General features: G+C 45.6%; 1 protein-coding gene across 3 annotated transcripts in view; it reads left to right on the forward strand.

The window, feature by feature from the left end:
* The window catches only part of GAB3 (GRB2 associated binding protein 3), a 73992-nt gene that overhangs the window by 11011 nt on the left and 39820 nt on the right, over window positions 1–23161 (forward strand). For 2 of the 3 annotated variants that reach the window (XM_020909615.2, XM_070462893.1), the window contains exons 2-4: window positions 17651–17954; window positions 20787–21000; window positions 21586–22064. In XM_020909615.2, the coding sequence (XP_020765274.2) occupies window positions 17651–17954; window positions 20787–21000; window positions 21586–22064 (997 nt within the window). The remainder of the gene's footprint in view (window positions 1–17650; window positions 17955–20786; window positions 21001–21585; window positions 22065–23161) is intronic. The other variant, XM_070462894.1, reaches the window with a different exon arrangement.

A 23161-nucleotide genomic window follows, 5' to 3' on the forward strand; every position in this document is an offset into this window, starting at 1 on the left:
GTGGGGGGCTGGTGTTGGGTCTTGGAGTGTCTAAGAAGAGGCCTAGGAAGGAAGACCTTATGTGGGTTCTGAGCATAGAAACCATGTGACTGGACGTGCGTTGTAACAGAGTCAGTCTGGCAGTCCTTGGTCATGGCCACACACAAGAAGGACACAGAGGTGTGTGAGTTTCGGGAACAGGCATACTGAAGACGACATGACACTGTACATGCTGCTGCTGCTGCTGCTGCTAAGTCGCCTCAGTCGTGTCCGACTCTATGCGACCCCATAGACGGCAGCCCACCAGGCTCCCCAGTCCCTGGGATTCTCCAGGGAAGAACCCTGGAGTGGGTTGCCGTTTCCTTCTCCAGTGCAGGAGAGTGAAAAGTGAAAGCGAAGTCGCTCAGTCGTGTCCTACTCTTAGCAAGCCCATGGACCACAGCCCACCAAAGCTCCTCCGTCCATGGGATTTTCCAGGCAAGAGTACTGGAGTGCGGTGCCATTGCCGGTGGAAAGAAAATGGTGGAAAATACTTTTTTATAATCTGCTGTCTCCCGTCAGGGATCAAAGTCCGGTTCCTCCTGGCATGGAACTTCCTGTGTTCTTGTCTGTCTCCCTCCAGGCAAGAGTCTCACAGTGCATCCCACAGCACTGGTAACTCAGTTTCCTCTGCCTTCTTTCCACGTCAGAACCGTGCCTACCTTAGAGCGACACCCCAGCTAGGTCTTCTTGTGGGCTGCTTGGTCATCCCTTCTCAGGCCTCCTTTTCCGTGGCTGTTTTGGTTCATCACCACCAGTTCCTATTTCACAAGAAGCAAGTCTGTTACATTGTGGCTTTCAGGGCTGACAAGAAATCCGTGGTTTGGGGTCTTGGGTCCTGCGTGTGGTGTAACTTAGAAATTAAACTGAAGTTTAAACTGTAATTTAACTCCACCCAAATTTTCACAGCAGAGGAGAACTCTCACATGGCCTTGCCGGAAAGGAGCACCACTCTTCACAGTGTTACACCCTAAAATGTTGTTCTGGTCAATAGTATAAAGTAAATATGAAAGAAATGGATAATTACTTCTGAGATAGATGCTTGACTTCAAATGTTTTAATATTGGAGACCTTTTGAGCTTTAAAGAACAGCTCACTCTCATACTCTTTAAACTATTTGGGCACAGAAAAGATGCAAACTTCTTCATAACCTTGATAACAAATTCATAAAAATATAGATCAGTCTCACTTCATAGAGACATGGCAAACAAATTCCAGATGTGTTGCATTTAAGTGGAAGACAATGAAATACAGTTTCTACAAAAGAATGTTGTCAGATCTCAATCTGATCTGGAGGTGGGGAAAACCTGTCTAAATATGTTAGAAAAATGATAAAGGAAAAGACAGATTTTTTCTATTTGAGAATAAAACACTTCTCTTCATTCATTTCTTCAGCCCTTCAACAAATATTTATTGAGCATCTCCTGTATGCCAAGCACGATTTTAGGCACTGATGCTTCAAAACAATACAAACATATAAGGCAGATGAGTTTATACCGTTGACTTTTGTGAATAATCCTTGTCAGTCATTAGGGAAAGATCAGCCTGGAAGTGGGAAAATGGGCAAATTAAAAAGGTCTACAAAGGGGTGTGATGCATAAGAAATAATATAAAGCCTCACGAGACACCAGCCAAATACACATTTAAACAACAAGGTGCTCTTTTGCCTTGGACCAGTGTGACTGCCAGAGCATTCAAAGAGATTTCTGAGGAAGAAAGTAACATTTCTGAACACATGTTTATATAATTCCCTTCTGTGAAACTCATCAAGAGTCCAAAAATCCATGTATACACAGCTATTTTTAAAATGGAGAACCAGCAAGGACCTGCTGGACAGCACAGGGAACTCTGCTCAATGTTATGTGGCAGCCTGGATGGGAAGGGAGTTTGGGGGAGAATGGATACATGTATATGGATGGCTGAGTCCTTAAACTGTTCACCTGTATCTATTACAATATTGTTAATCAGCTAAAGCCCAATATGAAAGAAAAAGTGTTTTTTTAAAGAGTCCAAAATAGAGCAGGAAAATCTAACCAACTCATGGAATAGACCTTAGATCAGTTAGACTGGTTACCTACCCCTGGAAAGGTACAGTTTTCACAAAATAGGAGAAAGATTTCTGAAGGATGCCCATGAATAATCCTTCACAGTGGTGTGAGCTCCACCTGGACTCTCAGATGTCAGGAGCAGAGAGGGACCCTGTGGGGAACAGAACTGAAGCCAGAGGCAGCGGGCAGTGGCTTGAGGTGCTTGCGAGACCGCTGCTTACCACTTCACTCCCAAAACGTGATCACATCCTGATTGGCACGTGTGTGCTGAGATCCAGAAATGCCCTGGGTTACAGCAGGGAGGAGGCCCAGGGGATTGGCCTTGAACTGTGAACAGTGAAGGGTTCTTCTTTCTGTCGATGTATGTTCTTTCAGCCCAGCAAGTCTTTAACCCAGTTGAAAGCCAGGTTGTTCCTTTCCTCTCTAGGTACCTGGGACAAGTCTGTAGGCAGGTGCCCTCTACGAGCCCAGCTCCTCCCAGGCCTAGACAGGTCCTTCGGTCAACAGTTGCATCCTCTGGGTTCCTGTGTGGAGCAACTTGAGTCACAGTTTTGTGCTGGCCAGAGGCTGGGAGGTGGATTTGGCAACTTCCTGCAGCCAGAACAGTGTTTCGAGCGGATGAGTCGCCCTGTAACTATCCCTCTGGGTCTGTTAGCAGCCTACCAGCTGGGACCGGTCTCCTGCCCACCACCCTCTCTTTCTGTTGCCCCTCTGCGCTCTGGCAACTGAGTCATGGGTGGCGCGCCTGTTCATAGCATCGACATCTTAACTTTTGAGGAATGAATGTGTGGCGTGGTTTTTCTCTGTAGCCTCCAGCTGTCATGTCCTGTTTTTAGAAAACCTTCTCAGAGGCTGGTGTTAAGTCAATGTCCACCTCTATTTTTTCAGTCCTGTTATTTCCTTATTTCAATATTTAAATAAAAACAGTTCCTTATTTAAATATTTAAATCCAAACAAAACCTTATTCACATTTTAAATTTAAACGTGACCTTATTTAAATATTTAAATTTAAATATATCCTTATTTAAACATGTAAATTTAAACATGTCCTAATTTAAACATGTAAATTTAAACATGTCCTTATTTAAGCATTTAAATTTAAATATGTCCTTATTTAAACATTTAAACTTAAACATGTCCTTATTTAAATATTTAAATATTTAATTCAGGCAGAATTTATTTTGATTACAGGTGGACTGAGCTAGAGATTCATCAACTGACCCAGCAAGATGGACTGAGATCCATCTCGGCACCAGGAGCTGGGGGGGAGAGATTTTAGATTTTCCTGCACATTATACCTCAACTGACTTACAGCTAATAACACAAGACCAGGATTTCCAAATGCTTTCCACAATCCCATGTATTTCAGTAGCTCACAGCCTAGTAAGAGGCCTGCCCCATCTTCCTCCTTAAATGCAAGGGTGTCTCCGTCCACACGGCAGAGATCCAGGACTCCTCTGCCTCTGTTGACAAGCCCTGGAAGCGGATCTCGTGGGCCAGACCGTCTCCAGGACAATCACAGGAAGTTATTCCACGCCTGTGACAAGTCCCGGCTCTGTGTAGTGGCAGGCAGAAGGTTACAGGCCCATCAAGCTGAAGGGTCACAGCAATCCCTGGGCTGATGGCACTGAGCCAGGGCTGAGAGGAGCCTTAACCTGCTCCTGGAAATTCCCGACCCCCCGCCCTCGGATCCCCTGGCTTTTGTGGGCCCCCTTGGCGAGGAAGTAGAAGGCGGAGACTGGGGCCCCCTTGAGTAAAGCACGGCAGAAAATAGAACATTAACCAGGACTTTGTTTCTTCGATGATGTTCACCTTTTGCAACACATAACCGCACCCCAAACTTCCTGAATGTTTTCAAGGTGAAACCACTAGGAAGAAACTGGGAGCTGGGCTTAAAGGAGCCAGGCTTGGGAAGCTACTGAAAGCCTCCAAGCTGTTACCAAAAGCTTTCTTTCATCTTGGGGTCTGGGAGCATTTCCAAGATTCCCAGGGCCTTACACGGGGCAGTCAGGGATGCAGTTGTTAGGTTTGAAAAACACTCACTAACATTTACTAAGTCTCTGTCAATAGTCACACAACGCAAAGAGAAATGTGTTCCAGTCAGAAGAACAGGGATGAGGAAAGATGGAAATGAAGGAAATGAAAATGGAGAAGAAAGAAATGAAAAGGCAGTCAAGAGCATGTCTTAGTCCTGTTTCCTCTTCTGGACTCCAGAGAAGAGTCCACTCCAGAGCTAGATCAAGGGAAATGGCTTTGACAGTTCCATATGACAGGAAAGTCTGCAGAAAGCAGTCTAACATGTGACCTTGAGGGTAACGTGCTCCGTCACCCTGGTTCCACCCAAATCCCTCCCACTGAAGTGCTGGGGGACCAGGAGCAGCTGGTGAAGGGTTAACAGGAGGAATCCTCATGTTGGAATAGATGCCTTCCTGGGTCACCAACCAATGAAAGTAGGCATGTGCCCTCCTCCAACTGTGGCTCTATTTTCTCTCTAATTTCAACTAATTGGAATTCAGTCTCTTTGATTACATAGAGCCATGTCCTTGAACACTGAAAGGGAGAGTTGTGAACAAGACCCTCCATCTCTCTGAGGACCAGCTTCTTTTTCTGGAAAATTAGCTGCCTTGACCACTTCACAGGATTATACATACAAGCTGACAAACTTATAAGAGAAGGAATTGCCATCACTGAAAGCTCGTTGACCCTTGTTCCACTCAGGGGACTCTGACCACCTGCTCATCTCTGCCTCCCCTGTACACAGCCCATTACGTAAATGTCTTTTCACCAGCCCATTGAGTATGGTTCCCCTGGATGCAATGATTGAAATCAAGCATCTTATGTTGTGCTTTTGATGTGCCCCACTTCTTGTAGGTTTCCTTTTCTTTACATCCTTGACTTCTTTCGGACTGAGCATCTTTTTGTCAACTGATTTAGAAACCTCCATCTCCAGGAGGTTGTAAAGAAACAGGAGCTGCTGTAGGTTTCACTTCACAAATGTGTGTGCATCCGTGTGTGTATACATGTATGTGTGTTTCACTGGGGTTTCATCATAACACATAGATTCCTGTGACCACAACTGCAAGAAACAGAAAGATCTCTTCCAACATGAGGATTCTTCCTGTTAAGCTTTTCCAGCCAGCCATCCCCCGAGTCCATCACCTGGTCCAGCACTATGCACTGATTGTGTGTTGTAGACTAAGACTATTAAAGATACTGGAAGTACTTCAGGGACTGAGACAGAGGAGGCTCCTGCCATCACAGAGCACATGGGCTAGAATGGGCATAGGCCAGAGTCCCAGGGTGAGTTGGAAACCAGCTGATGGTCATTGGCTGGGTCTTGGTTCCTAGAGTTCCTTTCTTCTGCACATAACTTCTCATGCACCTCAAATGAGTTCCCCTTCCAACTGTGTACCACTCTTTAAGTGTAATGGTGAGAAATGTTGAACTCTTTGCCCACTAGAGCAGGGCCTTGCCACCCACAGATCCTTGGCAGCATCTTTCTGCTTGTTTCCCTCTAATCGAGGCACCTCCTGCAGCCTGACAGATAAGGCCCCTGTGAGAGCAGCTCAGAAGCCCAACATGTGTAAGTAATCAGAACAGACTCAGATTTTGGAGTCTGAGCCCCAGATCCCGGGGCTCTGGACACTTTGGGCCAAGGCAGGCAGCATAGAGCCCATCCACAGGTCCAAGGTGGAGGAAGCCCAAGCAGTTCCTTGGGCAACTGGGATTGAAAACTGTTCTGGCTCAGATGACAGGGATAGTGAAGGATGCAAACCCACAGCTCTAAGTGCAGCTCGATGGAGGTTTCATTCCCTCAGCCCGGGTTGGAAAGCCAGGAGATGCAGGCAGCTTGCTGACCGGTCCTGTGCACATGCAGAGGAAATGATTTCATAGCTTTGGGATTTCACCGCTGCAGAGGGGGCAGGGGGCCAATTCCGCTGAAACAAAGGGACAGTAATCACTTTGGCCAGAAAAGCAGTTTAAATCAAAGGTGTCTCTTTACAGCCTCAGAGACTTCGCAGGATGTTTCTCCGTTCATTTCAGTGTCTTTCAACAATGGATACAATCCAGACAGGCCGCTTCAATTTTATTGGAGTGAATTCTGGAGCCTCAGAAGTGAAGCTTGCTCTAACCCAGCCAGGTTTATTTTATTGTGCAAATAGAATCGAGTACAAGAATAAAGTGCTCAGACTTCGAACTTTTGTCTATGGTAATCTCAGCCTCGAGAGCTTCTTTTATTAGCTGAGAAAAGCTCATGTTAGGCATGTGTAGCTGACACCCCAATTTACTCTTGAACAACACACTGCCATATATGTGTGTTGCATTGGAGCATTTGCTGTGTTTGAGTTAAAAGGCTCCGACCATACCTTGCCTGACTGCTGAGACCTTATCTGTCTGATTACCCATCACAACTCCAGTTCCTTGCACATAAATATATGATGAGTGGATCCTGGCGATGAGGTTTGTTATGAACCCATAATGCTAGTCATGTTTCTTAAGACTAGTGTTTTAAACCTAGGTCCAGGGCACCCTGAAGTCATGTATGAAATTCATTAACTCAGCAAGTATGAGCAGCTCTTCTGTGCCACATAGCAAAGGTTAATGCAGTAATCAAGACAGCAAGGCCTCTGTAGGGGACCAGGGATTGGCGTGGGAGCCAGACACCCATCCTTAAACAGACAGGAAAGAGAAATAGTAGGTATTGAAAGTAGTGTGTTTGAAGCTAAGGTGGAAAGCCACTTGGACTTGAATGTTCAGAGAAGGTTGCTCTGAGATGATGACAATTAAGTTATGGTCTCAGCAATGGGAAGCTGAGATATGAATGACAGGCATACAGATAATCTGGTGAAAGACTATACTGAGAAGAAGGAGGGCAAAGGCCCCAAGGTGGAAATGAGATTTGACCTGTTCAGGAACAGCAGAAGGAACAGTGTGAAAGAACCAGAGAGTGGTGGAGCTGAAGTGGGAGAGGAGGGTAGGGCTAGGTCCAGGAGGAGGCTCCAGGCCAGGTTCAAGGGGGTGGATTTTATTATAAGGCTTAGAGGGCCTTTGGAAAGGGCAAATCGAGGGAGCCACATGAGCGGATTGATGTTTTTTAAAGACCATTGAGTTCTGTGTCAAGAATGAATTTCTGGGGGGTTTAGGACCAGGGCAGCTGTAGCAGGGTAACATGGAGAGGTGAAAGTACAGTCAGCAGGCCATGCACACAGTTTGGATGTGAAGAGTGAAGCAAGGGTCACTCTGAGAAATGCTACTAGGTGAGGCCAGTGAGGGAAAGCGTGGGCAATTAAATGAAGGAAGGCCAACCTGAACAGTGCATGCATGTGTGTCTGTGTGTGTGTGTGTTCATGCATGCATGCATGTTTCTGATGAGAGAAGGCACATGACTTTCATCATGTTCTCTAAGGGGTTCACAACTGATAAAATGATAGACATTCAGTGTTGAAACAGTGCATCTTGAGACTGTGGTTCAGAGATTGATGTATTCTGTTTGGTTGGTAATACACGTTCTCTGAGCTAGAAGCAGGTGGCTTCGAGGTGTTTCATGAGATGGCCTTGGACTTCTAACCACCCTGGATGTGAGATCCAGGAATGTGTGTTTTTCGCAGATCCCTCGGGAGTCTATTCACTTCTTCCCAGGAAAGTGCTAAAAATGTGCTTCCAGTTCACTGACCACTTCTCTGAGGTCTAAGATATTGTTCTGCACATCCAGTGCATTTTTCATTTCAGATATTGTATTTTTACCTTCACAAGTTCCATTTTGTTCTTGTCTGTATCTTCTATCTCTCTTCTCATACGTACGTGTTTTCCTTTAAAAGTCAAACGCTGTAAGTTCTTGTCTGTATCTTCTATCTCTCTTCTCATACGTACATGTTTTCCTTTAAAAGTCAAACGCTGTAAGAGCTGTTTTAAAAATATTGCCTGCTTATCCCATCATCTCTGTCATTTTTAGTTCTCTATTCACTGATTTTCACCTAATATGAGCCACAGTTTCCAGCTTCTTTGCAGTTCTAGAGAACTAGTTCCCTGAGAACCCGCAGGGAATTTGACTTTGGAAGCCAGTGGGATTTGATCACAGAACTTCCACAGGACTGGGGAAACAGACTCTTGGAGGGCACAAACAAAACCTTGTGTGCACCAGGATCCAGGAGAAAGGAGCAGAAATCCCCACAAAAGACTGACCCAAACTTGCCTGTGAGTGTCCAGAAGTCTCTGGCAGAGGTGTGGGTTGACAGTGGCCTGCCACAGGGTCAGGGGCACTGAATACAACAATGCATGCACAAGTCCTTTTGAAGGAGGTCACCATTACCTTCATTACCCCTACCATAGTTTGGCCTCAGGCCAAACAACAGGGAGGGAACACAGCCCGCCCATCAACAGAAAATTGGATTAAAGATTTACTGAGCATGGCCCACCCATCAGAACAAGACCCAGTTTCCCCCACAGTCAGTCTCTCCCATCAGGAAGCTTCCATAAGCCTCTTATCCTTATCCATCAGAGGGCAGACAGAATGAAAACCATAATCACAGAAAACTAACCAAACTGATCACATGGACCACAGCCTTGTCTAACTCAATGAAACTATGAACCATGCCATGTAGGGCCACCCAAGATGGACCGGTCATAGTGGAGAGTTCTGACAAAACGTGGTCCACTGGAGAAGGGAATGGCAAACCACTTCAGTATTCTTGTCTTGAGAAACTCAAGGCAAAAGATAGGACACTGAAAGATGAACTCCCCAGGTCAGTAGGTACCTAATATGCTACTGGAGAAGAGTGGAGAAATAACTCCAGAAAGAATGAAGAGATGGAGCCAAAGTGAAAACAATGCCCAGTTGTGGATGTGACTGGTGATGGAAATAAAGTCTGATGCCTATAAAGAACAATATTGCATAGGAACCTGGAATGTTAGGTCCATGAATCAAGGTAAATTGGAAGTGGTCAAACAGGAGATGGCAAGAGTGAACATCAACATTTAGGAATCAGTGAACTAAAATGGACTGGAATGGGTGAATTTAATTCAGATGACCATTATATCTACTACTGTGGGCAAGAATCCCTTAGAAGAAATGGAGTAGCCCTCATAGTCAACAAAAGAGTCTGAAATGCAGTACTTAGGTGCAATCTCAAAAATGACAGAATGATCTCTGTTCATTTCCAAGGCAAACCATTCAATATCACAGTAATCCAAGTCTATGCCCCAACCACTAATGCTGAAAAAGCTGAAATTGAATGGTTCTATGGGAATACCAGACCACCTGACCTGCCTCTTGAGAAACCTGTATGCAGGTCAGGAAGCAACAGAACTGGACATGGAACAACAGACTGGTTCCAAATAGGAAAAGGAGTATGTCAAGGCTGTATATTGTCACCCTGCTTATTTAACTTATATGCAGAGTACATCATGAGAAACGCTGGGCTGGAAGAAGCACAAACTGGAATCAAGATTGCTGGGAGAAATATCAATAACCTCAGATATGCAGATGACACCACCCTTATGGCAGAAAGTGAAGAAGAACTAAAGAACCTCTTGATGAAAGTAAAAGAGGAGAGTGAAAAAGTTGGCTTAAAGCTTAACATTCAGAAAACTAAGATCATGGCATCTGGTCCCATCACCTCATGGGAAATAGATGGGGAGACAGTGGAAACAGTGTCAGACTTTATTTTTGGGGGCTCCAAAATCACTGCAGATGGTGACTGCAGCCATGAAATTAAAAGACGCTTACTCCTTGGAAGGAAAGTTATGACCAACATAGATAGCATATTAAAAAGCAGAGACATTACTTTGCCAACAAAGGTCTGTCTGGTCAAGGCTATGGTTTTTCCAGTGGTCACGTATGGATGTGAGAGTTGGACTGTGAAGAAAGCTGAGTGCTGAAAAATTGATGCTTTTGAACTGTGGTGTTGGAGAAGACTCTTGAGAGTCCCTTGGACTGCAAGGAGATCCAACCAGTCCATCCTAAAGGAGATGAGTCCTGGGTGTTCATTGGAAGGACTGATGCTGAAGCTGAAACTCCAATACTTTGGCCACCTCATGCGAAGAGTTGATTCACTGGAAAAGACCCTGATGCTGGGAGGGATTGAGGGCAGGAGGAGAAGGGGACGACAGATGATTAGATGGCTGGATGGCATCATCGACTTGATGGGCATGAGTTAGAGTAAACTCCAGGAGTTGGTGATGGACAGGGAGGCCTGGAGTGCTGTGATTCATGGGGTCACAAAGAGTTGGACACGACTGAGTGACTGAACTGAACTGAACTGATGAAGACCTACAAGACCTTCTAGAACTAACACCAAAAAAGATGTCCTTTTCATCATAGGGGATTGGAATGCAAAAGTAGGAAGTCAAGAGATACCTGGAGTAACAGGCAACAGTTTGGCCTTGGAGTACAAAATGAAGCAGGGCAAAGGCTAACAGAGTTTTGCCAAGAGAATGTGCTGGTCATAGCAAACACCCTCTTCCAACAACACAGGAGAAGACTCTACACATGAGCATGACCAGATGATCAATACCGAAATCAGACTGATTATATTCTTTGCAGACAAAGATGAAGAAGTTCTATACAGTCAGTAAAAACAAGACTGGGAGCTGACTGTGGCTCAGATCATGAGCTCCTTATGCAAAATTCAGGCTTAAATTGAAGAAAGTAGGGAAAATCACTAGACCATACAGGTATGACCTAAATTAAATCCCTTCAGTGCAAGTGACAATGAGATTCAAGAGATTAGATTTGATAGAGTGTCTGAAGAACTATGGATGGAGGTTCGTGATGTTGTACAGGAGGTGGTGATCAAGACCATCCCCAAGAAAAAGAAATGCAAAAAGGCAAAATGGTTGTCTGAGGAGGCCTTACAAATAGCTGAGAAAAGAAGACGAAGCTAAAGGCAAAGGAGAAAAGGAAAGATATATCCATCTGAATGCAGAGTTCCAAAGAATAGCAAGGAGAGATAAGAAAGCCTTCCTAAGTGATCAATGCAAAGAAATAGAGGAAAACAATAGAATGGGAAAGACTAGAGATCTCTTCAAGAAAATTAGAGATACCAAGGGAACATTTCATGCAAAGATGGGCACAATAAAGGACAGGAACAGTATGGACCTAACAGAAACAGAAGATATTAAGAAGAGGTGGCAAGAATACACAGAAGAACAAAAAAAAAAAAAGATCTTCATGATCCAGATAGCCACGATGGTGTGATCACTTACCTAGATCCAGACATCCTGGAGTGAGAAGTCATCTGGGCCTTAGGAAGCATCACTATGAACAAAGCTAGTGGAGGTGATGGAATTCCAGCTGAGTTGTTTCAAATCCTAAAAGATGATGCTGTGAAAGTGCTGCATTCAGTATGCCAGCAAATTTGGAAAACTCAGCAGTGGCCACAGGACTGGAAAAGTCAGTTTTCATTCCAATCCCAAAGAAAGGCAATGCCAAAAATGTACAAGTTGCACTCATCTCACACGCTAGCAAAGTAATGCTCAAAATTCTCCAAGTCAGGCTTCAACAGTACATGAACTGAGAACTTCCAGATGTTCAAGCTGGATTTAGAAAAGGCAGAGGAACCAGAGATCAAATTGCCAACATCTGTTGGATCATAGAAAAAGCAAGAGAATTCCAGAAAAACATCTACTTCTGCTTCATTGACTACACTAAAGCCTTTGACTGTGTGGATCACAACAAACTGTGGAAAATTACTCACAAGATGGGGATACCAGACTACCTTACCTGCCTCCTGAGAAATCTATATGCAGGTTAAGAAGCAACAGTTAGAACCAGACATGAAACAATGGACTGGTTCCAAATTGGGAAAGGAGTACATCAAGGCTGTATATTGTCACCCTGTTTATTTAACTTATATGCAGAGTACATCATGAGAAATTGCTGGGCTGGATGAAGCACAAGCTGGAATCAAGATTGTCAGGAGAAATATCAATAATCTCAGATACACAGATGACACCACCCTTGTGGCAGAAAGTGAAGAGGAACTAAAGAGCCTCTTGATGAAAGTGAAAGAGGAGAGTGAAAAAGCTGGCTTAAAACTCAACATTCAAAAAACAAAGATCATGGCATCCAGTCCCATCACTTCATGGCAAATAGATGGGGAAACAATGGAAACAGTGAGATATTTTACTTTTTTATGTTCCAAAATCACTGCAGATGGTGACTACAGCCATGAAATTGAAAGATGTGTGCCCCTTGGAAGAAAAGGTATGACCAACCTAGACAGCATATTAAAAGGCAGAGACATTTTGCCTACAAAGGTCCTTCTGGTCAAAGCTATGGTTTTTCCAATAGTCACATATGGATGTGAGAGCTGGACCATAAAGAAAGCTGAGAGCTGAAGAATTGATGCTTTTGAGCTGTGGTGTTGGAGAAGACTCTTGAGAGTCCCTTGGACTGCAAGGAGATCCAACCAGTCAATCCTAAAGGAAATCAGTCCTGAATATTCATTGGAAGGACTGATGCTGAAGCTGAAACTCTAATACTTTGGCCACCTGATGTGAAGAGCTGACTCATTGGAGAAGAGTCTGATGCTGGGAAAGATTGAGGGCAAAAGCAGAAGGGGATGACAGAGGCTGAGATGTTTGGATTGCCATGGTCTGTTGGGAGCCCCTTCCCTATACCATCAGCTAGAAAGAGGCTTACCGGTTGTGAGTTAGAATGCTAGAGTCTGAGACTCAGACACACTGTTCTCTTCTCCTACACACCACAGCTGACTGTTGCTCAATGTCAGAAGTCATTGGAGTCATATATTTCGTCTAGTTTTCTAGTTGGTTTTGTGGGTGGGGGCAAGTTCAGAGCCAAGTACATCAATGTGGCAGAAGTGGAAGTTCTCCCAGGTGATTCAGATGCAGCATAAAAGTGGGGGAATGTCTTAGGTTCCTGGGGCTGCTGTAAGAGTACCATAAACTGGGTAGTTTTAAGCTACAGAAACATATCATCTCCCAGTCATGGAGGCCAGAAGTCCACGATCCAGGCATGGGGAGAGTTGGTTCCTCTTGATGGCCACGAGGGAGGGTGTGTTCCAGGCCTTTCTCCTGGGATTGGAGAGGTTGTCTGTGCCCTGAGTCTTCACATCATCTTTCCTCCATGCATGTCTGAGTCTCCAAGTGTCCCCTTTTATAAATGTGCCTGTCATATTACATTAGGGCCACACCAAGGACCTTATTTTAACTGGATTACCTCTGTAAAGACCCTGTCTCCAAATAAGGTTTTCTTCTGAGGTGCTGAGCACTAGGACTTCAACATTGGGATTTTGAAGCAGTCCATAACAGGGAAATTTAGATTCGAGTCTCAGTCCTTCTTCCCTGGATAACCAAGGCTGCCATTGCACAGTGCCTGCCTCAGGCTTGCAATCACTTGCACCTTTGTTTAACCTGGGGGTCCCTTTCTATCAAAAAACCAACCAGGAGGTGTTCGTAAACAGAATCAGCAAGTTGGATTGGCTAAGATGGTTGAAGACAGCACATAGCTTTTATTGTCAGAGAGACTAGATCCAGTTATTCCCCAACCAATTCCAGGCAAATCACAGCTTTCTAGAGGAGTTCAGTTTTACCTCCTTCACATCTGAGAAATGAGCACAAATACTTTTCCACAATGTTACAGGATGTTGCAGGTTTTTGTTGTGGAGATAATGCTGGTAGGGTGGTAATGAGTCACCTTAGTGGCTGTGGCAGGAAAGGCTGATGGGAAATAGATCTTTCATGGCCAGAGCTAGAGGAGCCCTCAGGGCCCAGTGGGGTACAGTGGGGGGATGTGATGCCTGGTGCCCTGGGGGCCAACAATCCCATGTCATTTTACAAGTTACTTTCAAGGTGACAAAGTTCAGCTGTGGAGTTTGCAATCCTGCCCTTGTGAATTGCGAACCTCTCCCCACGGGAAGAGCTAGCAGCCCCTCCCGTGCCTGGCACACAGTGAATGCATCCGTGAACATGTCCTGTCCAGAGGAATTGTTTTAAAATCCTTTTTATTGTCAAAGAAAACACAAATATAGCAAACCACATAGGGCAAATGTATAGCTTTATGAATTATTCTTAGGTGACTGCACCCTCCCCTTGTAACCACCAACTGCTTGAAAAATAACTTTGCCACCCACTGCTGGAGCCCCATCATGTATCCCATCTGAACCACAACCTTCTCCTGTTCCCCATATGTGATTACTATCCTGACATGTAGACATATCTCTTCTTTGCATTCTTTAATTTTTTTTATCACTCAAAAGGTCATCCCCTAGACATGATAATACAAAGGAATACTACTCAGGCATAAAAAAAAGAGTGCAACAATGCAATTTGCGGCAACATGAATGGACCTAGTGATTATCATAGTAAGTGAAGGAAGTAAGAAAAAGACAAATATATGACATCACTTATATGTGGAATCTAAAAATATGATACAAATGAACTTATTTACAAAACATAACAGACTCACAGACATAGAAAACAAACTTATGGTTACCAAAGGGGATGGGGCAGGGGAGGGGTAAATTAGGAGTTTGAGATTAGCAGATCCAGACTACTATACATAAAAGAAACAAAGATCTACTGTATAGCATAGGGAACTATATTCAATATCTTGTATTAATAATAACCTATAATGCAAATGAATCTGAAAAAGAATATATATATATTCTATATATATATATATAGATGTGTAACTGAATCTGTGTGCTGTATACTTGAAATTAACAGAAAACCAGAAAGAAACTACACTTCAATAAAAAATAAGCCCACAGGAAATTTTTTATTTATCTTTTAAGATTCATTTACTCCATAGATGCTCTTGGTCTTTCTTTTTCTTGTCATTTATCTGTTGAAGAACCTGAGCCTTTAACCACAGAATTTCCCACCGTCTAGCTTCGTGGGTGGAACTTTCACATTTGCTTGTTCCTCTTCGTAAGTTAGCAACTGTTGAGGGCGAACACCACAGCTTGAGAGTGCACTGCGGCAAGCAAAATGGTGAGATTCTAATTGTATTGTTGGTTTTCCTTTATTAGTCAGCATACATTTGTGAAAAGATCATGAAGTGGTTCCCTCACCTGCTCTGAGGATGACACATTCTTTTTCTTTTTTAATATCATGATGAACTCTCAGGTTTAAATATATTTGATGGATTTCAAGCCACTGTGATTATTACAATTTATTAAAGCTCGAATTGCTCCATCTTTGTCCAGTGGGAGTGTCTTCAGCTTGACCCCTGAGTCCTTTCAATAAGTTCCTTGCAGAATGGTGTCCCTGTGAAGAGCTTCACTTCAGTGCTGGCTGACTGCTTTTTAAGGGTCTTTGTCAGGCGTCTTTCACTTCTAGAAGGCTGGTCCCACCTACTTAGTAAAATGCTCCAAGAAAGCGTCATTTCAGCTTTTGTATTATCACAAGTCTTGGGCAGAGATTTAACAACTCGAGGGAGGTTGTGCTGGTAAGTTTTGCACACAGACTGTGCTGGATGCGGCTGCATCCTTGGCTATTCTTCACTTTCAGCTTGGCCACCACGTCTTCCTGAAGGAGGTCTCTTGGGTATGCCCATAGCATCTTAGCTCTCCCTTATCATAGTGTTGATCTTGCTGACAGCAATTGTCTGTTTATCCATGTGCCGATTTCCTCTGTTGCCCACAAGACTGAGTGACAGGGCCTGTTCAATGGCTGGTTCACCTCCATTCCCTCTGTGTCTGCCCACTGGCCAGCCTGTTAGGATGTCAACAGATAATTGCTGAAAGAATGTCTGTGTCCTTCTCCTAGCAGAGCACTCCTTTGTGGGGTTGAAATCTTCCTGTTTCATCTCTTCTCCCCTTCTCAGCACCCCAGCTACTTGGTGAACCCTAATCGTGTCCCCCAGCCCCTGTCCACCAACACTGTTATTCAAGGCTAAGAAATGGGTTTCTACAAAACAAAGAGCAGTTAACTTGAAACTTGTTTCAGCCTCCACTTTGACTTCCTCTTTTAGGATCATTTTTGGGAAGTAGGACAAAGTTCCTCTTCACATTTCCCTACCAAAGTGGCCTTTGGAAAGTTTGGGGTACCCCTGGTACCCCAGGGCGTTCTCTCATCGTGACAGTGACGGTGAAGCTTCCTCTCATGGTCAGGGGCTCCACGCTATCCAGTCCCAGGTTTTTGTGACAGAAAGGTCTCAAATCATTAATGCTTCTGTCTTCCATCACTCCCATAAGCCTACACAAATGCTGTTATTTCTGTCATCTTAAAAACAAGCACTTAATTACACTGCTTCCTCCCTCTTCCAAGGGGCCAGATGTCTCCTGAGTGCTTTACACCATCCCTAAAGGCAGACCCTAGCCAGGCCTTACCTGCCAGGTTCTGCTTTCTCTTCCCTGTCTGAACCTCACATGGGGTGACCAGTTGCCCCACCCCCTTCTGATTCTGCCTCTCACCCAGCATCAAAGGGGCTTTCCATTCTGAGCCCTGATTGCAGGTCATATTCGCCATTCAGTGCCTCATCAAATTCTCTGTTGCCTCAGATCTCTCAGCCCCTGGGCAGGGAGGGAGCTGAGAATACCCCACAGGGGGCTTCTCTCCCTCTGCCCCGCCCCCCTAGTCAAAGCCAAAGCTGGTGGCCTTCTCAATGTGTCAGGCCCAAATGACACTGTAGCAGCCTTCGGAGCAGCCTGCCCTATTTCAGCTCTGGTTTCTTTTCTTTTCTGAGCCTGGACTCAACTTTGCCTAATCATCTGACCTCAAGATTTGGCTGTTTCCCAGATTCCTATAGCACTAAGGGAAGTTCCTTCCTATTATGGTGTTTCTCAAGAGGGCACAGAGGATTGCTTTAGGCCAGACAGTGTGCACCCCCCCCATGCCCCCAGCCTTCTTGACTGGCAGCACAGGGCTGTCTTCAGATGTCCCCAAGGGCATCTCAGTTCCTTGATGGAGGAATACTGACCTAGGAGGTGGTTGCGGAAGTGTCTTCCGCTTTATGATAAAACATCTGTAAAGAATTGCTGGCACTACCCATCTCTCTACTTCACAGTACTGATTTTCTTTTACTTCACATTTTCTGATCCTTCCACCCTCCCTCGAGTTCACATCCATTGCTACAATTTAGACAATCATTAACTTAAGTTAATGATAACCTGCTCTCCTCGCCAATGTGTATGATTTTCCCCTTCTTGTTGAGCAATCCTCTACAAGTTCTACGACTAGGTTAGGTCGCACTGGATTGAGGTACATAGGGGTAAGAAAGCTTCCTTCCTGCCCTTCACTATTAAAGTTTTCTTTTTTATTTGACTGTGCTGGGTCTTAGTTGTGGGGTGAGAACACTTATTTGTGGGGTGAGAACACTTAGTTGTGGCTTGTGGGATCTAGTTCCCAGAGTAGGGATCGAACTTGGGTCCCCTACATTGGGAACTCAGAATCTTATCAACTGGACCACCAGGGAAGTCCCTAAATTTTTTTTTAAGCACGCGTGCCTGTAAATTTGTGTTGCATATGCCTTTGTGATGAGTGCATATTTCTCCTTGACCTGGGGGTGTGACTCCCATGGCTACCCCCCGCCGCGATGGCCGACGGAAAAAGTGGAAGAGGCCCAGCGGGCTCTGGGGCTTCCTGTCACGGAGGCCGACGTCCACTTGCCTCTCCCACAGGCCTGGCGCCGGCGCTGGTTCGTGCTGCGGCGGGGCCGACTGAGTGGCGACCGTGACGTGTTGGAGTACTACCGCAGCCAGCGTGCCAGCAAGCCCATCCGCGCCATCGACCTCAGCGAGTGCACCGTCTGGAAGCATGCGGGTCCAGGCTTTGTTCGCAAGGAATTCCAGAACCACTTCGTGTTCATTGTCAAGACCACGTCTCGCACATTCTACCTGGTGGCCAAGACGGAGGAAGAGATGCAGGTGTGGGTGCACAGCATCAGTCAGGTCTGCAACCTCGGCCACCTGGAGGACAGTGCAGGTAAGAGTCGACTGCGAGAGGGGGGGAGCGGGGAGCTGAGGCACAGTGTGGCCCCAAGTGTGCCGGGTGTTGGGGGAACGGGGTGGCCAAGCCCGGACACTGCCCACAGAGCATGAGGAGCCACTTTGGTGCCTTCAAAGCTACCCAGTGGCTTTGCCATCATCAGGACACGCAGGCAGCAAAAGCACAACATGGGTGGGGACATTTTGTACAGCTCTGATTTTCCCCATGCTGCTGTTTCTGGTTTTTCTAGAAATATCAAATATTGCTGTCTTTAAAAAAAACTCTAGGAACTCCAGGTTTTCTGTTGCCTACTGTGTTGTTCAGTGCTACATTTTAGAAAGACAGAAGTAGGCTGCCTGTCATACACAGGGAAGGTTTCCGCTTATGTCCAGGTAGCTCAAGGTCTCTGCAACAGAAATGAGTTCTAAGTTTGCTCTAAACCATTTTGGGGCACTGGGAGCAAATGACCCATGTGGCACTTTGTCACTCTTGCTCTCTCTTTCACACACACACACACACACACACACACACAAACACACACTGCCTATGTAATATACTGGCTATGGTGCACTTAAGGTTACAATTAACTCCCCTTCATGAATGTTGTTGCTGAGCCCCTGGCATCATGCGTTGATCCTCAAATTACAGACTTCTGAAAGGTTGTTGCTGAACCACGAAAAGACACCAGGATTCTTGGCCTCTGGAGGAGAAGAATTCAATCTGGGGCCAGAGACGAGGCTTGATCGCTCAGAGCTTTGTGTAATAAAGTTTTATTAAAGTATAAAGGAGATAGAGAAAGCTTCTGACATAGGCATCAGAAGGGGGCAGAAAGAGTATCCCCTTGCTAGTGTTAGCAATGGAGTTATATACTCTCTAATTAGTTATTACAGTGAATCAAAAGAATGTCTGGAGGTTGTAAAGACCTCACTAGACCTACTCCCATAATTTACACCTTAAGATAACAGGATTAGCCAGAAGGTTTTTTCTTTTTTTTTTTCCAGAGACTGTCCTCAAGCAGGATACATTATTGTTATATAATCCTAAGGAATGTAGAGGGACAAAAAAAGTTTGTCCTTTCTTCCTCCTTGAGAATTCCAGACCCCTCTCTCCTTGGGGACTCCTGGACTTCTTATCAGTCTGCCTAGGAATTGACTCTCTCACTTCAAATCTTGGTTTCTTTTAGCCTCTTAGCTTAGCAGGCTGAACCTTACCGTTAAATCCCATGGCCTACAGTTGCTTCACCCTTTCTCTCCTTAACTGGGTGCTTTATCGTTTTCCATGGAAATAACCACATTCTAACACTAGGTGGCGTGGAAGAGTCAGAGTTGCGTCCCTCTCTAGACGTTAGGTTGTGTGTGCTTCCTACCAACGAAGTCCTTTTCTTTTCACGACGCAGGCAAGCTTACTAAGTGAAGCTACTCAGTTACACCGCTGAACTTGGAGAGTACTCAAGTAAAAGGAAATGAAATGATGGCAGTCTGTTGTCCTTGCTGCAACAGTTTCTTTGCAAAGTCGCACTGAATTTGTCAAGACACTGCAATCCAGCAGAGCCTTGCTGCTCTCTCTTCACGCCTAGTCCCTACCTTCGGTGCAATTAGATGCATATTTATGTTTCATGTCATATGTGACATCTGTTTCCTCATTTGGCAGTGATGCTAAAACATAGATACAATATGCTAAGGGGAGCAGAAATGAGTAAGGCACCAGGCAGAAAACAGAAAAGCTCTGGCCTGAAGTTGGAGGGTGGCAAATCCCCCATGACCTCTTTTGTTCCCTGTAGCAGCCCCCCACTTCGTTTGGAGGAGGATGTAGGGGTTGATTCCTCTTCATCTGAGAACCAAGCCTGAAGGGGCTGTACTGTGGCTTCTCACATAGAGTGTTTGGTTCTGTCTCTGGTAACCATAGGTAGGTAGCACATCATGTGTACCCTGGCCAGTAACTCTATTACATGCTTTTGTGTATTAGCTCATCTCATTCCTAGACCAACTGTGTGGCAGAGGTACTCTGAGCGTAACCACTTTATAGAGGTGAAAACTTGGATCAAGCAGGTAACTTGCCCAAGGTCACGACAGCTAGATACTAGAGTCTGCACTTGAATCCAGGCAGTTCTGGACCACTCTGACTCAGGAATCCTAAATTCCTGCCGATGTGGTTCAAAAGGGAAATAAAAGCAGTCTTTTCATCCGGAGTTTCTGAATGTGAGCTTTACCAGCCATCACAACACTTTATTTCTTTCATTCCTTTTCCTTAGACATCACTAGTGGTCAATCATTCACACTGCTCTTTATGCGTTACTTGTCTCTCTCCTCTGGAGGGTTGTAAATGCCAACTGGGGCAGAGTCTTTGTCTTTGCTGGCAGAGTTAGAACAGTCCTGTGCACATAGTAGGTGCAAGAGAAGGTATCTATATAGACATAAGTAGACATATATGTCTGTATCTGCATGCCTGCACATGTGCCCAAATGCATATGTAAGTCTATGTATATATATTTGTTATGCATATATATGTGTATATTTGTTGAATGAATAAACACTGATGCATGCAGAGTTGTGGCTGAGGGCCATGAAGAAGCTGTGTGTAGACTATCTAACTGCAGATTTTTAGGCCAAGAATGATTGCTTTATTTTGCCCTTAATTGATTCAACACTTCACTCTTGGAACATTGGCCTTCTTCCCCAGACGTTGTTTATAGCTTGGGGAAATGGTCTTCTCCATCAGTACAAACACCAGCTGTGATTTGCATCTTCTATTTGGCCTCTTAGATGCTTTCTGAGAAACTGTGTTCTACCCATTCTTAAACATTCAGCTGGGAAACGATTTGTCCTGCAGATTCCATGGAGAGCGGCTGTCGTGCCCCGTCCTCCACGCAGCCCTCCTCCTCCAGCTCCCTTCTCACCAACCCTGCTGTCTGCTCCCTGCCAAGAGATGACCTGAGCACTAGTACTGTAGCCACTGAGGAAACCAGAAGTGAGTCAGAGTTGCTCTTCCTTCCTGATTATCTGATTCTATCCAACTGCGAGACGGGAAGACTGCACCACGCCAGGTACGCCTCTGCGCCCGGCCTCCTAGCGCACACCCCTCCATTGGCAAAACCCACACTACTTCCTCTTGCAGCCTCTATGACTGCCATGCCCTCACTGCGAATCAGGCTGTTTAGCTGTAGCATCTTCTAGTGGGTGTATCTCTGCTCCCCTTGCTTCCTGCTGCCACCAGGGCAGGGCCAGATCCCTATCAACCACTATCAAGGCTGAAGCATGTGGTACACCAAACAGAATGACTCAGGCATTTTGGTGTTGTGGCTTTCATTTCTAACCTTGCATTTTCATTTGTATCTTCCACTTAGATAATGAAAAAAAATCAACAAACCTTTTTATTTTTCCTCCCTGCATTAAGGGGTTGCTGTCACTGAGGGGTGTGGAGGGAATGTCACTATAAAAGTTAAAAAAAAATGGCGACATCAGAGGAAGGGGCGTGATGGCAGCATGGCCTTTTTTTTCCCCACAGCACGGCTTTGCGGTGGGTGGGTGGCTTTCTCCTTCAAACTTCTTGCCAAAGGTGTAGCAGTACCAATAGCCACTGTGGGGACTTGTGACCTTTCAGTCAAATGTCTGTGCTTTTCTTCCCTCAGTCTCCCCACCAGATGTGATAGCTGGTCAAACTCAGAGCGCTCACTGGAGCAGGCTTCCTTTGATGATGTCTTTGTGGACTGCCCACAGCCGCCACCCTCTGGGAGCCTGGCTGGTTCTTCACACCCCGGGAACGGGTCTCAGGAGGCCCCCTCCATGAGGCCCCAGGCTTCCCTGATCTGGATGAAAGACGTCAATGGCCCATCCAGGGACCACTTTTCTTTACCACTGGGGGAAACTTCCTTAAATTCTGCCATCCAGGTAGATCAAAATCAAGCCTCCTTGCCCTGTGGGGTAAAAGAACTAGACGTGATGTCTAACACACCCCCTCCTCGCCCCCCTAAGCCGAGCCATCTCTCTGAATGGCGGCACAAGGAGCAGTTCCTGTGCAGAGGGCCCAGTAACCTCAAGAAGCCAGAAGGCACTATGGTGCCTAGAAGAATCTCCCTTTCTGGTTTGGACAACATGAGAACCTGGAAAGGTAAGTGCTGGATGATGCTAAACTTCAGGTACTGACAGCAGCTGGCTCCTCTTTCCTCTGTGTTTCCATGTCAGGGCATTGTTCAGCATCCTTTCCCCAGGCCATTCCAGTGTCCTAGCAGGGTCAGGCCCTGGGTGGAAGTGCACACCTGGAAACCCCCCGCTCCGATCCCAGTGTCCCCCTGCTCATCTCGGTCTGCAGACTGGGCGATGTCTTTGGTCCCTGTAGATGCTGAAAGAACTCAGACTCCTGGTGCCCTAGCCATGCCCCTGCCCACGTGATGTCCTCCCCTCCTGAGACCAGGCTCCTGGTGTTCATTTTGAACCACTCAGGGACCCACTTGGTACAGAAGGTGGTGTCTGGCTTCCGCCAAGGGGGGAGAGCAGAGCTCTTGTCTTCTAGTTGTCAACAATTTCATCAGCCTCATCCTTCATGCCACCTGACACGTTCTTTCCAACTTCTCCCTGGCTAAGCTGAAGTGCTCTTGGCCAGGCTATCACCGTTGAGGTGATGCTAACCTAGCCATCTCAGCTTGGTCCATTGGCATGCCCTCCTGGAGCCCCCTTTGGCCTTTTTCTGGAAATCTGTTGATTCCCATGGGGTTCTGTGCACACTCTCTCTCTCCTTCTCTCCTGCTGCATCTCCATCCAAATGTTGTGTTCTTTTGCATGGAAGTAAACAGAGGCTAAAACTCTTTGCCATGAAGTGATGGGACCAGATGCCATGATCTTAGTTTTCTGAATGTTGAGCTTAAACCAACTTATTTTATTGGAAGGAAGAGTGGAAACGAAAGCACTTAAGCGGATCTTTTGTTGCAACTTATAGGAAAGGTAAAGATCATTACCTTATAGAAAAGGTAAAGATAAAGGTAAAGACATTCACGTCTCGCCTTGGTGGTCAGGGAAGTCACCCTCCCTGAGGCTGGCCCTCATTGTCACTGTGCTCCAAGGTGTGCTCGTCAAAGAGAGACTGAAATGCCAGACTGAGAGACCCTATCTTGGGCAGGTTGGTGTCATGGTCACCCAGTTTGTTGATGGATTTCCCCTCTTATTCAGGTGATGAGTCTTGGTGAAATGACACAAGCAGGAGTCGTGTTG

Source organism: Odocoileus virginianus, unplaced genomic scaffold (assembly GCF_023699985.2).
Source record: "Odocoileus virginianus isolate 20LAN1187 ecotype Illinois unplaced genomic scaffold, Ovbor_1.2 Unplaced_Scaffold_16, whole genome shotgun sequence".
Taxonomy (NCBI): domain Eukaryota; kingdom Metazoa; phylum Chordata; class Mammalia; order Artiodactyla; family Cervidae; genus Odocoileus; species Odocoileus virginianus.